We start from the raw sequence: 14,689 nt of genomic DNA, 5'->3' as shown, positions 1-14,689 counted from the left end.
GATTCAATGATTGAATGACTGTGACGAGCTTCAAACTCCTGAGGGTTGGGCGTTAGTGACAGACGCAAAAGAATCACTGGATTCTATTCCGGCCTGATTGAGAACCGACAGATGGATAGCCGTGCCGTGACAGGGTGCGTTGAACATTTCCACTGAGAGGATGGGAGGTAGCCACTGACAACGGTGAAACCCTTGCATAAGCTTGCCATGGAAAGGAAGAAGAAGGATTGGATGAAGACAGTAGGAAAGCAGAGAGACGGAAGGGACACAGCATCTTCATGCGCTTATCTGAAATTCCCACCAATGAATTACATAAGTATCTCTATCTTTATCTTTATGTTTTATTCGTATATCACCCATATCCATTTGAGTTTGCCTGACTAAGATTTACAAGGTGACCATAGCTTGCTTCATACCAACAATCTCTGTGGGATCGACCCTTACTCGCGTAAGGTTTATTACCTGGACGACCCAGTACACTTGCTGGTTAGTTGTGCGAAGTTGTAGTGATCACAATTTCGTCCACCAGGCCCGGTCCAATCCGTTAGCGTTTTAGGTATGTTTGGCCCACTTTTGTCAAAAACCTTTAAGATTAGTGTCCGGTTTTCGATTCTAAATTATTTTTATCCTTTCAATACAATAAGTCAATTTTTCAAAATCTTATTTTCTAAAATATGCAGTACTGGACAGACTAGAGCCGGTACTGCCAGCTTAAGCGCCAGTATGCATTTTTACAAAAACTTTTCGAAAGAAATACATTTTCCAACTCAGAAAAATTCATCGAATCTAAATTTTACATTTATATTTTCAAAATAAAACTTCTAAATTTTGAATCTACTCCGGAAACTAAAATAATTTCATTAAAATAGTTTTACGTGAAAACGCGAGTTCTTACAGAGATGACTCTAAAATGCGTAGACAATGACTCGATATAGTAAAAGGAATTATTTTATTTTCTTTGATTGACATGTAGTGTTGAAAAATATTTTATGATTTTAAAATAAATATTTAGTATGTATTATATGATCATATATGTACACTAGAATGGTAGAAGCTTTCTTATAAATAAAGCTTTCTATAGCAGATACATGATGAAGTTCATCTGTGTTTTCTTATTATCTCTAGTTCTCTGTGTTGTGCCTCCTACTCTTAGAGCACAGTTAGATTCTCTTTTTTATAAACATACTTGTCATTCTCTTCATTCAACTGTTCATAAAGTTCTTTCCAATGTCTCCAAATGGCCTACAAAAGATAAGTAGCTATTTGCTAGTTTGATCAGAGTTCACTTCCATGATTGTTTTGTACAAGTAAGTATACAATTTTATTTATTTTTATGTTATTACTATAAATTATTGTGGAACCATTCTAATGCATGTATATGTATGTATGTATGGATGTGATGCTTTAATTCTACTTAATGATACAGCTGCCATAAGGAGTGAACAACTTGCACCTCAAAATATCAACTTAATCCAAAGATTGGAGGTTGTGAATTTGATTAAGAAAAAATTGAAAAAACTTATCCTAGTGTTGTTTCCTATGCTGATATTCCTGCACTTGCAGTCGAAATGTCTTCTGAGATGGTAAAAATTCTTTCTAATTTGTATGTGGATCTAAATTGATTATTATACAGTATTCATTTCTCTTTTAACTATATTTATTTGGCAGTCAAAAGGTCCAAGTTGGCAAATTCTATTAGGAAGAATGGATAGTACAACAGTAAATTTTGACTTGACAACTTTGGATATTTCACACCCAACCTCCAACCTCCCTCAACTGATTTCCAAATTTGAGAAAAAGTCTCTCGATGTTAATGATTTAGTGGTACATTCAGGTTTATCCTTCAACTTTTCTTTTGAATTTTGAAATTTAATTATGGTAATGACCTTGTGACTGTTTTAATTATTTGTTAGTTTATGATTCTAATATTTTTTTTACTTCAGGTGCTCATACAATCGGCCAAGGACGGTGTGCACTTTCCCGCCTTCCAAAATGCACAAATAATGGGTCACTCGGGGAAAATATCGCAAACTTGGACCCGATAACCCATACTGCATTTGATAATAATTATTATATAAATATCCAACGTGGTAGTGCATGATTTAACAGCGATGAAATATTGTTCAACACAAGAGGTGCCCCAAGAATTAATGCAGTTAATCTCTTGGCTTCCAATCAGACACTTTTCTTTAAGGCTTTTAAATCATCAATGATTAAGATGAGTATGATTGAAGTCCTTGTTGGTGAATAAGGAATTATAAGAAATCATTGTAATTTTCTTGAATATTTAGAAAAACTAAGTAAATGTAAATAAAAATGTAAAGTTTTAGTTTAACTTTGCATAATGTAATAAAAAAATATGATCATATCAACATAATATATATTTTTTTAATTTGTTTTTGTTTTCAAACCAAGCAACATTATCAATTATCAATTTATAGTGGATTGGATGGGTCTCCTAGACCTAGTAAATAGTTGCTTAAGGCATCCTGTGTCTTCATGATTAGTAAACTAGGTTTTTTATTCATATTTTTCTTAGTACAAATAACAAAGTAGAAAATGTGCAAACCAAATTGGGTTAGTCAAGTGTATCACTCGAAAATATATTTGAAAGTAACCATCTAGTTACTTATTGAATCGAACATCCGGTTTATTATGTCTTAGCATAGGAATATCTCTTTCGTATTTCATATTTGACTTGAATATGTTAAGTATTGACATCATAATCACTGGTGTTGACACAAGATCCAGTGATTCATTTGGAATACATGCTACACGTAGTATAGGTTAAATTAATCGAAGAATAACCATCCACAAATACTAAGAAAATCAACATCCAATATCATACGAAAACGAATATCCAACGTAACTGTGTAAAAATAACAATGTAACATAACATTTTGAAACTTGTAACAAATTTGATAACCACAATAGTCAGATAAAGCATAACCAGTAAGCATCAAATACAACTAAGCACCCAAGTATAACCATCCACGTTCACAACAAAAGTGAACGTCCATCGTATTTGAATAAAGATAACCATGTAGTCACTGTCTAAAACGATCAGCTATGTACTGAATGACTATGTAGTATAGCATAAAGTAATTTGTAATAAATTTAATAACCTAACTTGTAAGATAAAGAATAACCATATATAATCATGATGCATTCAGTTCATTGAAATTAATAAACTAAAATGGTTTATTCCGGCAAACAACTGCATACAAACCTTAAAATTATATATTTATAACATAAACACACCCTCTTTATCTAATCTTGATAATAAGTGAATACCAATTAGAACCCTATATACATGAAGATTAAAAATTAACGGAAGCGCACCATGTCCAACATATTCTAACTTTTGGCGATGGAGCTTAACAAAGACATGAAGTCACTAACTTGTTGGGGGCTCATTTCGGCCAACAGCAGCAACGAAGTTTACATCTTGAGATACCTCCGAATAAACCACCTGCTAAGCAACACAAAAAATGACAACAATTAACTTCTTGCATAGTACTATACCAAATAAAAGTACAAGGTCGAGATTGATACATACCAAATATGGTACCTTAAGATATGTGATAACTATTACTTAAAAAAATATCACGTATATAATAAACAAACAAAAGATATATATTATTGGAATTATTCTAATACTCTGCATTATTGCAAGTATACGTACATCTATACATATATCCAATAATCTTCATTATTTTGTTTTTGTTACTATTAATTACTATTACTTTAATGTTATGTGTTGATGGCTATGAGTGGAATGCATGTTACTAATAGTTACACACATAAAAAAATAATATAATAATTAAACATATTTTAAACAGCTAATTGAATTGTTTCAAAACCAACTACAAGCTTATTTTATTTGAATTAATCCTATCTAAAATGAAATTCTACTTTTTAATATATTATAATTAAACATTCTCAAGTTTACACATGTATATTAGACTGTAAAATAATATTCATTAAACGAAGTTGCATATAAATTTCTATAAGGTATCTATGTTTTTTTTAGTCATAATTATCGTACAATGATACTTCTAGAATTTTAGTCATACAAGGGTCTTTTCGTTTTCTATAACTTAATACTTAATGTTTATTTCACTCTTTATACGAAAGTATTATTTATAGTTAAACCTGTTAAAATTTTCAAATCCTCTTTAATTAATTGGCAACATAAAAAATAGATTAAATTTAATTTTGATTTTTCTTAATTTATCGTAAAAATATAAATAAAAAACGTTAAACTTATATGTTATTTATGACGGTGTGATCCATTGTACTTTTCCTTCTCTTCATTAAACTGTTCATCAAGTTCTTCATAATGTCTCAAAGGGATTGCAAAAGATATGCGACTGTTTGCTAGTTTGATCAGACTTCACTTCCAAAACTGTTTTGTACAAGTAAGTATACAATTTTGTTTATTAATATGTTATTACTATAAATTTTTGTGGAATCATTTTAATGAATGTATATGTATGTATGTAGAAATATTATGCTTCAATTCTATTGAATGATACAGCTGCCATAAGAAGTAAACAACTTGCACCTCCAAATATTAACTCCATCCGAAGATTAGATGTTGTGAATTTGATTAAGAAAAAGATTGAAAAAATTTGTCCTGATGTTATTTTCTGTGCTAATATTCTTGCACTTACAGCCGAAATATCTTCTAAGATGATAAAATTTCTTTCTAATTTGCATGTGCATCTGAATTGATTATTGTACAATATTCATTTCTCTTTTAACTATAATTATTTACCAATCAAAAAGTCTAAGTTGGCAAGTTCTATTAGGAAGAAGGGATCGTACAACAGCAAACTTCGACATGCCAACTTCGAATATTCCAAGTCCAATCTCCAACCTCCCTCAACTAATTTCCAAATTTGAGAAGAATGGTCTCGATATTAATGATTTAGTGGCACTCTCAAGTCCATCATTCAACATTTCTTTTAAATTTTGAAATTTGATTATGGTAATGAGCTTGTGACTATTTTAATTGTTTGTTAATTTATATTTCTAATATTTTTTACTTTAGGTGCTCATACAATCGGCCAAGGACGGTGTATCCTTTTCTGCCTTCCAAACTGCACAAATGTTGGGTTACCTGGCAAATATATCATAAACTTGGACCCGATAATCCCTACTGCGTTTGATAATTATTATTATATAAATATTCTACGTGGTAATGCATGATTTAATAGCGATGAATTATTGTTGAACACAAGAGGTGTCCCAACAATTAATGTAGTCAATCTCTTGGCTTCCAATCAGACACTTTTCTTTCAGGCTTTTAAAGCTTCAATGATCAAGATGAGTACTATCGAAGTCCTTGTTCATTAACAAGGAATTATAAAAAATCATTCTAATTTTCTTAATATTTAGAAAAACTAAGTAAATATAAATAAAAATACCAACTGTTTGTTTAACTTTGCATAGTGTAATAAGAAAAAATATTATCATATCAATATAATTTTTTTATTTTGTTTTTGTTTTCAAACAAAGCAGCATTATCAATTATCAATTTATAGTGGGTTGGGTGGGTCTCCTAGACCTCGTAAATAGTTGTTTAAGGCATCATGTATCTTCATAATTAGTAAATTAGGATTTTTATTCATATTTTTCTTGGTACAAACAACAAAGTAAACAATGTGCAAACCAAGTTTGGTTAATCAAGTGTATCATTCGATAACATGTTTGAAAATAACCATCTAAATACATATTGAATCGAACATCCGATTTATTATGTCATAGTACAGGGATATCTCTTTCGTATTTCATATTTGAGTTGAATATGTTTAGTGAACATCCACGTTCACAAAAAAAATGAACATCCGATAACGTACAGAAATGAATGTCCAACGTATCTGAATAAAGATAACCATGTAGTCACTATCTAAAACGACCAGCTATGTACCGAATGACTATATAATATAGCATAAAGTAATATGTAACAAATTTAATAACCTAACTTGTAAGATAAAGAATAACCATGTATAATTATGATGCATTCAGTTCATTGAAATTAATAAATTAAAATGGTTTATTCCGACAAAAGTAAAATGATTAATTGAAATTAATCAAGTATAGACTCTTGCAACAACTACAGACAAACCTTAAAACTATATATTTATAACATAAACCCACCCTTTTTATCTAATCTTGATAATAAATGAATACCAATCAGAACCCTATATACATGGAGATTAAAAATTAAAGCAAGCGCACCCATGTCCAACATATTCTAACTTTTGGTGATGAAACTTAACAAAGACATGAAGCCACTAACTAGTTGGGGCTCATTCCGGCCAGCAGCAGCATCAAAGTTTATATCTTCAGATGCCTCCGGACGAACCACCTGCTAAACAACACAAAAAATGACAACAATTAACTTCTTGCATAGTACTATACCAACCAAATAAACATGCAAGGTTGATATTGATACCTACCAAATATGGTACCTTAAGATATGTGATAACTATTACTTAAAAAAATATCACGTATATAATAAACAAACAAAAAATATATATTATTGGAATTATTTGAATACTCTGCATTATTGTAAGTATACGTACATCTATACATATATCCAATAATCTTCATTATTTTGTTTTTGTTACTATTAATTACTGTTAATTTAATGTTATGTGTTGATGGCTATGAGTGGAATGCATGTTACCAACAGTTACACACATAAAAATTAATATAATAATTAAACATATTTTAAACAGCTAATTAAATTGTTTTAAAACCAACTACAAGCTTATTTTATTTAAATTAATCCTATTTAAATGTTCTCAAACTTACACATGTATATTAGACTATAAAATAATATTAATTAAACGAAGTTGCATATTAATTTCTATAAGGAATCTATATCTTTTTAGCTACAATTATCATACAATGATAGTGCTAAAATTTTAGTCATACAAGGGTCTTTTGGTTTTCTCTAAGTTAACACCTAATGTTTATTTCACTCTTTAAACGAAGGTATTATTTATAATTAAACCTGTTAAAATTTTCAAATCCTCTTCAATTAATTGGCAATATGAAGAAAAGATTAAATTTAATTTTGATTTTTCTTAATTTGTCGTAAAAATATAAATAAAAAACCTTAAACTTATATGTTATTTATGACGGTGTGATCCATTGTACTTGTCCTTCTCTTTATTCAATTGTTCATCAAGTTCTTCATAATTTCTTCAACGATATTGCAAAAGATAAGTGGCTGTTTGCTAGTTTGATCAGACGTCACTTCCAAAATTATTTTGTTCAAATAAGTATACAATTTTATTTATTTCTATGTCATTACTATAAATTATTGTGGAACCATTATAATGCATGTATATATATGTATGTAAGGATGTTATGCTTCAATTCTATTGAATGATACAGCTGCCATAAAGAGTGAACAACTTACACCTCCAAATATCAACTCCATCCGAAGATTGGATGTTATGAATTTGATTAAGGAAAAGATTGAAAAAATTTGTCCTGGTGTTGTTTCCTGTGCTAACATTCTTGCACTTGCAGCCGAAATATCTTCTAAGATGGTAAAATTTCTTTCTAATTTGCATGTGCATCTGAATTGATTATTGTACAGTATTCATTTCTCTTTTAACTATAATTATTTGCCAATCAAAAAGTCTAAGTTGGCAAGTTCTATTAGGAAGAAGGGATCGTACAATAGCAAACTTCGACATGCCAACTTCGGATATTCCAGGTACAACCTCCAACCTCCCTCAACTGATTTTCAAATTTGAGAAGAATGGTCTCGATATTAATGATTTAGTGGCACTCTCAAGTCCATCATTCAACCTTTCTTTTAAATTTTAAAATTTGATTATGGTAATGAGCTTGTGACTGTTTTAATTGTTTGTTAATTTATATTTCTAATATTTTTTTCACTTTAGGTGCTCATACAATCGGCTAAGGACGATGTGCCTTTCCTGCCTTCCAAACTGCACAAATGATGCGTTATCTGGGGAAAATATCACAAACTTGTACCCGATAATCCCTACTGCGTTTGATAATTATTATTATTATATAAATATTCAACGTGGTAATGCACGATTTAACAGCGATGAATTGTTGAACACAAGAGGTGCCCCAACAATTAATGTAGTCAATCTCTTGGCTTCCAATCAGACACTTTTCTTTCAGGCTTTTAAAGCTTCAATGATCAAGATGAGTACTATCGAAGTCCTTGTTCATTAACAAGGAATTATAAAAAATCATTCTAATTTTCTTAATATTTAAAAAAACTAAGTAAATATAAATAAAAATACCAACTGTTTGTTTAACTTTACATAGTGTAATAAGAAAAAATATTATCATATCAATATAATTTTTTTAATTTGTTTTTGTTTTCAAACAAAGCAGCATTATCAATTATCAATTTATAGTGGGTTGGGTGGGTCTCCTAGACCTCGTAAATAGTTGTTTAAGGCATCATGTATCTTCATGATTAGTAAACTAAGATTTTTATTCACATTTTTTTGGTACAAACAACAACGTAGACAATGTGAAAATCGAATTAGGTTAATGAAGTGTATCGTTCGATAACATGTTTGAAAGTAACCATCTAGATACATATTGAATCGAACATCCGGTTTATTATGTTATGGCACAGGGATATCTCTTTCGTATTTCATATTTGACTTGAATATGTTTAGTGAACATCCACGTTCACAACAAAAATGAACATCCGATAACGTATGGAAATGAATGTCCAACGTATCTGAATAAAGATAACCATGTAGTCACTGTCTAAAATGACCAGCTATGTACCGAATGACTATGTAGTATAGCATAAAGTAATATGTAACAAATTTAATAACCTAACTTTTAAGATAAAGAATAACCATGTATAATTATGATGCATTCAGTTCATTGAAATTAATAAATTAAAATGGTTTATTCCGACAAAAGTAAAATGATTCATTGAAATTAATCAAATATAAACTCTTGCAACAACTGCATACAAACCTTAAAACTATATATTTATAACATAAACCCACCCTTTTTATCTAATCTTGATAATAAATGAATACCAATCAGAACCCTATATATATAGAGATTAAAAATTGAAGCAAGCGCACCCATGTCCAACATATTCTAACTTTTGGTGATGGAACTTAACAAAGATATGAAGCCACCAACTAGTTGGGGCTCATTCCGGCCAACAGCAGCAGCAAAGTTTGTATCTTGAGATGCCTCCGGACGAACCACCAGCTAAACAACACAAAAAATGACAACAATTAACTTCTTACATAGTACTATACCAAATAAACCTGCAAGGTCGAGATTGATACATACCAAATATGGTAGCTTAAGATATGTGATAACTATTACTTAAAAAAATATCACGTATACAATAAACAAACAAAAGCTATATATTATTGGAATTATTCTAATACTTTGCATTATTGCAAGTATACGTACATCTATACATATATACAATAATCTTCATTATTTTATTTTTGTTACTATTAATCACTATTACTTTAATGTTAGGGTTGATGGCTATGAGTGGAATGCATGTTACTAATAGTTATACACATAAAAACTAATATAATAATTAAACATATTTTAAACAGCTAATTGAATTGTTTTAAAACTAATTACAAGTTTATTTTATTTGAATTGATATCTAAAATGAAATTCTACTTCTTAATATATTATAATTAAATGTTCTCAAACTTACACATGTATATTAGACTGTAAAATAATATTCGTTAATCGTAGTTGCATATTAATTTTTATAAGGGATCTATGTCTTTTTAGCCACAATTATCGTACAATGATACTTCTAGAATTTTAGTCATACAAAAGTCTTTTGATTTTCTCCAACTTAACACATAATGTTTATTTCACTCTTTATACGAAGGTATTATTTATAATTAAACCTGTTAAAATTTTCAAATCCTCTTTAATTAATTGGTAATATAAAAAAAGATTAAATTTAATTTTGATTTTTCTTAATTTATTGTAGAAATAAAAATAAAAAACCTTAAACTTATATATTATTTATGACGGTGTGATCCATTGTACTTGTCCTTCTCTTCATTCAACTATTCATTAAGTTCTTCACAATGTCTCCAAAAAGATTGCAAAATATATGCGGTTGTTTGCTAGTTTGATCAGATTTTACTTCCAAAATTATTTTGTACAAGTATGTATACAATTTTGTTTATTTCTATGTTATTACTATAAATTATTGTGAAACCATTCTAATGCATATATATGTATGTATGTAGAGATGTGATGCTTTAATTTTATTGAACGATACAGCTGTCATAAGGTGTGAACAACTTGCACCTTCAAATATCAACTTCATTCAAATATTGGTTGTTGTGAATTTGATTAAGGAAAATATTGAAAAAACTTGTCCTGGTGTTGTTTCTTGTGCTAATATTCTTGCACTTGCAGCCGAAATACCTTCTAAGATTGTAAATTTTTTTCTAATTTGCATGTGCATCTGAATTGATTATTGTGCAGTATTCATTTCTCTTTTAACTATATTTATTTGGCAGTCAAAAAGTTCAAGTTGGCAAGTTCAATTAGGGAGAAGGGATTGTACAACAGCAAACTTCGACCTGGCAACTTCGGATATTCCAGGTCCAACCTCCAACCTCTCTCAACTGATTTCCAAATTTGAGAAGGAGGGTCTCGATGTTAATGATTTAGTGGCACTCTCAAGTCCATCTTTCAACATTTCTTTTAAAATTTGAAATTTGATTATGGTAATTAGCTTGTGACTGGTTTAATTGTTTGTTAGTTGATGTTTCTAATATTTTTTCCACTCTATGTGCTCATACAATCGGCCAAGGACGGTGTGCCCTTTTCCGCTTTCCAAACTGCACAAATGATGGGTCACCTGGGAAAAATATCACAAACTTATACCCGATAACCTCTACTGTGTTTGATAATAGTTATTATATAAATATTTAACGTGGTAATGCACGATTTAACAACGATAAAGCGCTGTTCAACAGAAGAGGTGGTCCAACAATTAATGCAGTCAATTTCTTGCCTTCCAATCAGACACTTTTTTTAAGGCTTTTAAAGCGTCAATGATCAAGATGAGTATTATCGAAGTCCTTGTTCCTGAATAAAGAATTATAAGAAATTATTATAATTTTCTTAATATTTAAAAAAACTAAGTAAATGTAAATAAAAATACAAAGTATTAATTTAGCTTTGCATAGTGTAATAAGAAAAATTATTATCATATCGATATAATCTTTTTTAATTTGTTTTTGTTTTCAATCAAAGCAGCATTATCATTTATCAATTAATAGTGGGTTGTGTGGATCTCCTAGACTTAGTAAATAGTTGCTTAAGGCATCATGTGTCTTCATGATTAGTAAACTAGGTTTTTTATTAATATTTTTCTCGGTACAAACAACAAAGTAGAAAATGTGCAAACCAAGTTAATCAAGTGTATCACTCGATAATATGTTTAAATAATTGTTGGAGTTCGATCACACAGAATTATGTTGTGACCGTCATCTGATTTGATAATGTTCTCGTTCTTTCATGATCGAGATAGTTGACTTATTTTTTCTAAGAGACATATTCAATCTTGTGTACTGCTTGCTGCAGCGGTTAATTCCTAATTTTTGGAGGATGTATGCATTTGAGGTGAATGCGAAGCACCTACCGCCTAGTGATAATCAACAGTTTGCATTCTGTACCACCAAATGATGAACGAGATAAACTTGATGCATATGTGAAAACATCATATATTCTCTTTTCTGATAGACAGTTATAATAGCTAATTCTATAGCACATTATTCTACTATATCATTCCTTGATTTTCAGGGGAGACTATTTGAGGACATGGAGAGAGTTGCAATTCCCGCATATGTGCGGACTACAGACGGCCCTTCTCGTTCTTATGCCCGTATTCCAAAGCAGCCAAACAAGTGAGATGAAATTACAACTCAGCTTTTGTGGGGTTTTTTTTTTGTCATGCGGCATACCCTATGTAAATTTCTTGTCATTCCAATTGCATAAGTGTTTTATTTGCCTGTAGCTCTTATTGTGGCATCTACGTTATTAAGTTCATGAAATGTTGGACCGAAGGCCGTGCTCTAATGAATGGAACGAGGTGACTTTAATAAACTTTTGGGCATATATCATGCATAAATTTGAACATATATCACTGTAACGGTTTTTACTCCTAACTCGTCTGGTAAATGTATATACAGGATATACTCAGATCATACAGGATAGAGTTGATGTTAGACATTGTTTGTGGGCCACAAAATAAATTGGTTGATCAGGTTCTTTCATTATTGAATGACAAAGCTGAACCTGTACGGCGCAATCAACCACAGAACAAGTGAAAGGAAGTTAGATCATCATTCACTGCACCTAGCACGAGGACGTTGATAGAACATGCGGAAGGATTACTAAATAGGAGGATAATCAAAGGGAGGAAGAAGTAGCATAGTTAGGTTTAACTATTGTGAATTTAATTACCTTAAGTTATTTAGCTTACTTACTGCTTAGAGTCTTGGGGATTTATTTATGATACATTTGGAGGACTTGTTTCCAACACAAACTTATTTTTTTAAAAAACTTCTGTGAATCTTGCGGTGTACAGTTGTTCAGGCATGACACACCTACAAGTGAGTCAAAATGACCATTTATTTTGTTTATGAAAGTAACCATCTAGATCCATATTGAACCGAACATCCGGTTTATTATGTCTTAGCACAGGTATATCTCTTTCGTATTTCATATTTGACTTGAATATGTTAAGTGTTGACATCATGATCACTAGTGTTGACACAAGATCTAGTGATTCATTTGGAATGCATGATACACGTAGTATAGGTTCAATTACCCGAAGAATAACCATCCACGAATACTGAGAAAATGAACGTCCAATATCATATGAAAACGAACATCTAACGTAACTATGTAAAAATAACAATGTAATTACTTTCTAAAATGACCAGCTACATACCAAATGACCATGTAAAATAACATTTTGAAACTTGTAACAAATTTGATAACCATGATAGTCAGATAAAGCATAATCAGCAAGCATCAAATACAACTAAGCATCTAAGTATAACCATCTACGTTCACAACAAAGGTGAACATCCGATCACGTATAGAAAAATGAACATCCAACGTATCTGAATAAAGATAACCATGTAGTCACTGTCAAAAACGACCAGCTATGTATCGAATGACTATGTAGTATAGCATAAAGTAATTTGTAACAAATTTAATAACCTTACATGTAAGATAAAGAATAACTATCATGTATAATCATTATGCATTCAGTTCATTGAAATTAATAAACTAAAATGGTTTATTCTGGCAAAAGTAAAATGGTTCATTGAAATTAATCAAGTATAGACTCTTGCAACAACTGCATACAAACCTTAAAATTATATATTTATAACATAAACCCATCATCTTCATCTAATCTTGATAATAAATGAATACCAATCGAAACCCTGTATACATGGAAATTAAAAATAAACGCAAGCGCACCCATGTCCAACATATTCTAACTTTTGTCTAAGGAGCTTAATAAAGACGCGAAGCCACCAACTTGTTGGGGCTCATTCTGGCCAACAACAGCACCGAAGTTTATATCTTGAGATGTCTGATAAACCCCAATTTGACGGTTTATCTTGTATTGAATTTAGAGTATTTTGTAGACCTTTTCTCACATTTACCCAATGAAATAGCATGGTTTTGTATATTCTCCTTTAATTGTGCTTAAGAGTGAAAACATGCTTTTTAGGACTTAAAATAGCTAAATCTAATTCTCCTTGATTCCATTAGATGCCTTGATATGTTTGTTAAGTGATTTAAGATTTAGGAGGCAAAGATTGGATCAAGGGAATGAAGAAAGAAGCATGAAAAGTTGGAGAACTCATGAAGAAATGAAAGAACCGGAAAGCTGTCAAGCCGACCTCTTCGCACTTAAATGACCATAACTTGAGCTACAGAGGTCCAAATGATGCGGTTCCAGTTGGGTTAGAAAGCTAACATCTGGGGCTTCGAAACGATATAAGATTTGCCATAGTTGCTACATGTATAATGGCGCGCACGCGCATAGTACGCGCACGCGCCTTTGCTGCCACCTGGTTCACTTAAAGCAAAACGTGGCCAGCGAATTCTAAAGCTTTGTGGGCCCAATCCAACTCATTTCTGATGCTATTTAACCCAAGGAATGAAGAGGGAAACACATGTTAGTTACCATTAGTCATAGTTTAGTTTGAGAAGTAGTTTCTAGAGAGAGAAGCTCTCACTTCTCTCTAGGATTAGGATTAGGATTAGGATTAGTTCTTAGATCTAGGTTTTAATCTTTGCTTTCTTCTACTTCTACCTTTCAATTCTTTGTTGTTACATTCATCTTCTTCTATTCTTTTATTGTAATTTTCTTTATGTTGTTCTTATACTTTGTTGTAGATCTACTATTGTTCATTCCATTTTCTTTCAATTCAATAAGAGGTAATTCATAATACTTGTTCTTCTTTACTTTTCTATTGTTGATCTCTTGCCTTTATAGTTAGATCTCTCTTTAATTCTTGCAATTTATATTGTTTACTTCTATTGCACTTTATGTGTTTGTTGAAATGCCTCTTCTAGATATAGTATAGATTTTGTTCCTCTTGGCCTAGGTAGAGTAATTAGT

The 14,689-nt window shown here is 30.8% G+C and overlaps 1 protein-coding gene across 1 annotated transcript in view; it reads right to left on the bottom strand.

Annotated features, from left to right (window-relative positions):
* Positions 1-12,661: 12,661 nt before the first annotated feature.
* Positions 12,662-14,689, bottom strand: part of LOC107483163 (protein FAR1-RELATED SEQUENCE 2-like) — a 3,365-nt gene continuing 1,337 nt past the window's right edge. The window contains exon 2 of the mRNA XM_052260434.1: positions 12,662-12,898. Within this exon, the coding sequence (XP_052116394.1) occupies positions 12,662-12,898 (237 nt within the window). The remainder of the gene's footprint in view (positions 12,899-14,689) is intronic.

Source organism: Arachis duranensis, chromosome 4 (genome assembly GCF_000817695.3).
Source record: "Arachis duranensis cultivar V14167 chromosome 4, aradu.V14167.gnm2.J7QH, whole genome shotgun sequence".
In the NCBI taxonomy this organism is placed as follows: domain Eukaryota; kingdom Viridiplantae; phylum Streptophyta; class Magnoliopsida; order Fabales; family Fabaceae; genus Arachis; species Arachis duranensis.
Note: the sequence above shows the minus strand (reverse complement) of the source record. Positions and strands in the feature narration are given on the sequence as shown.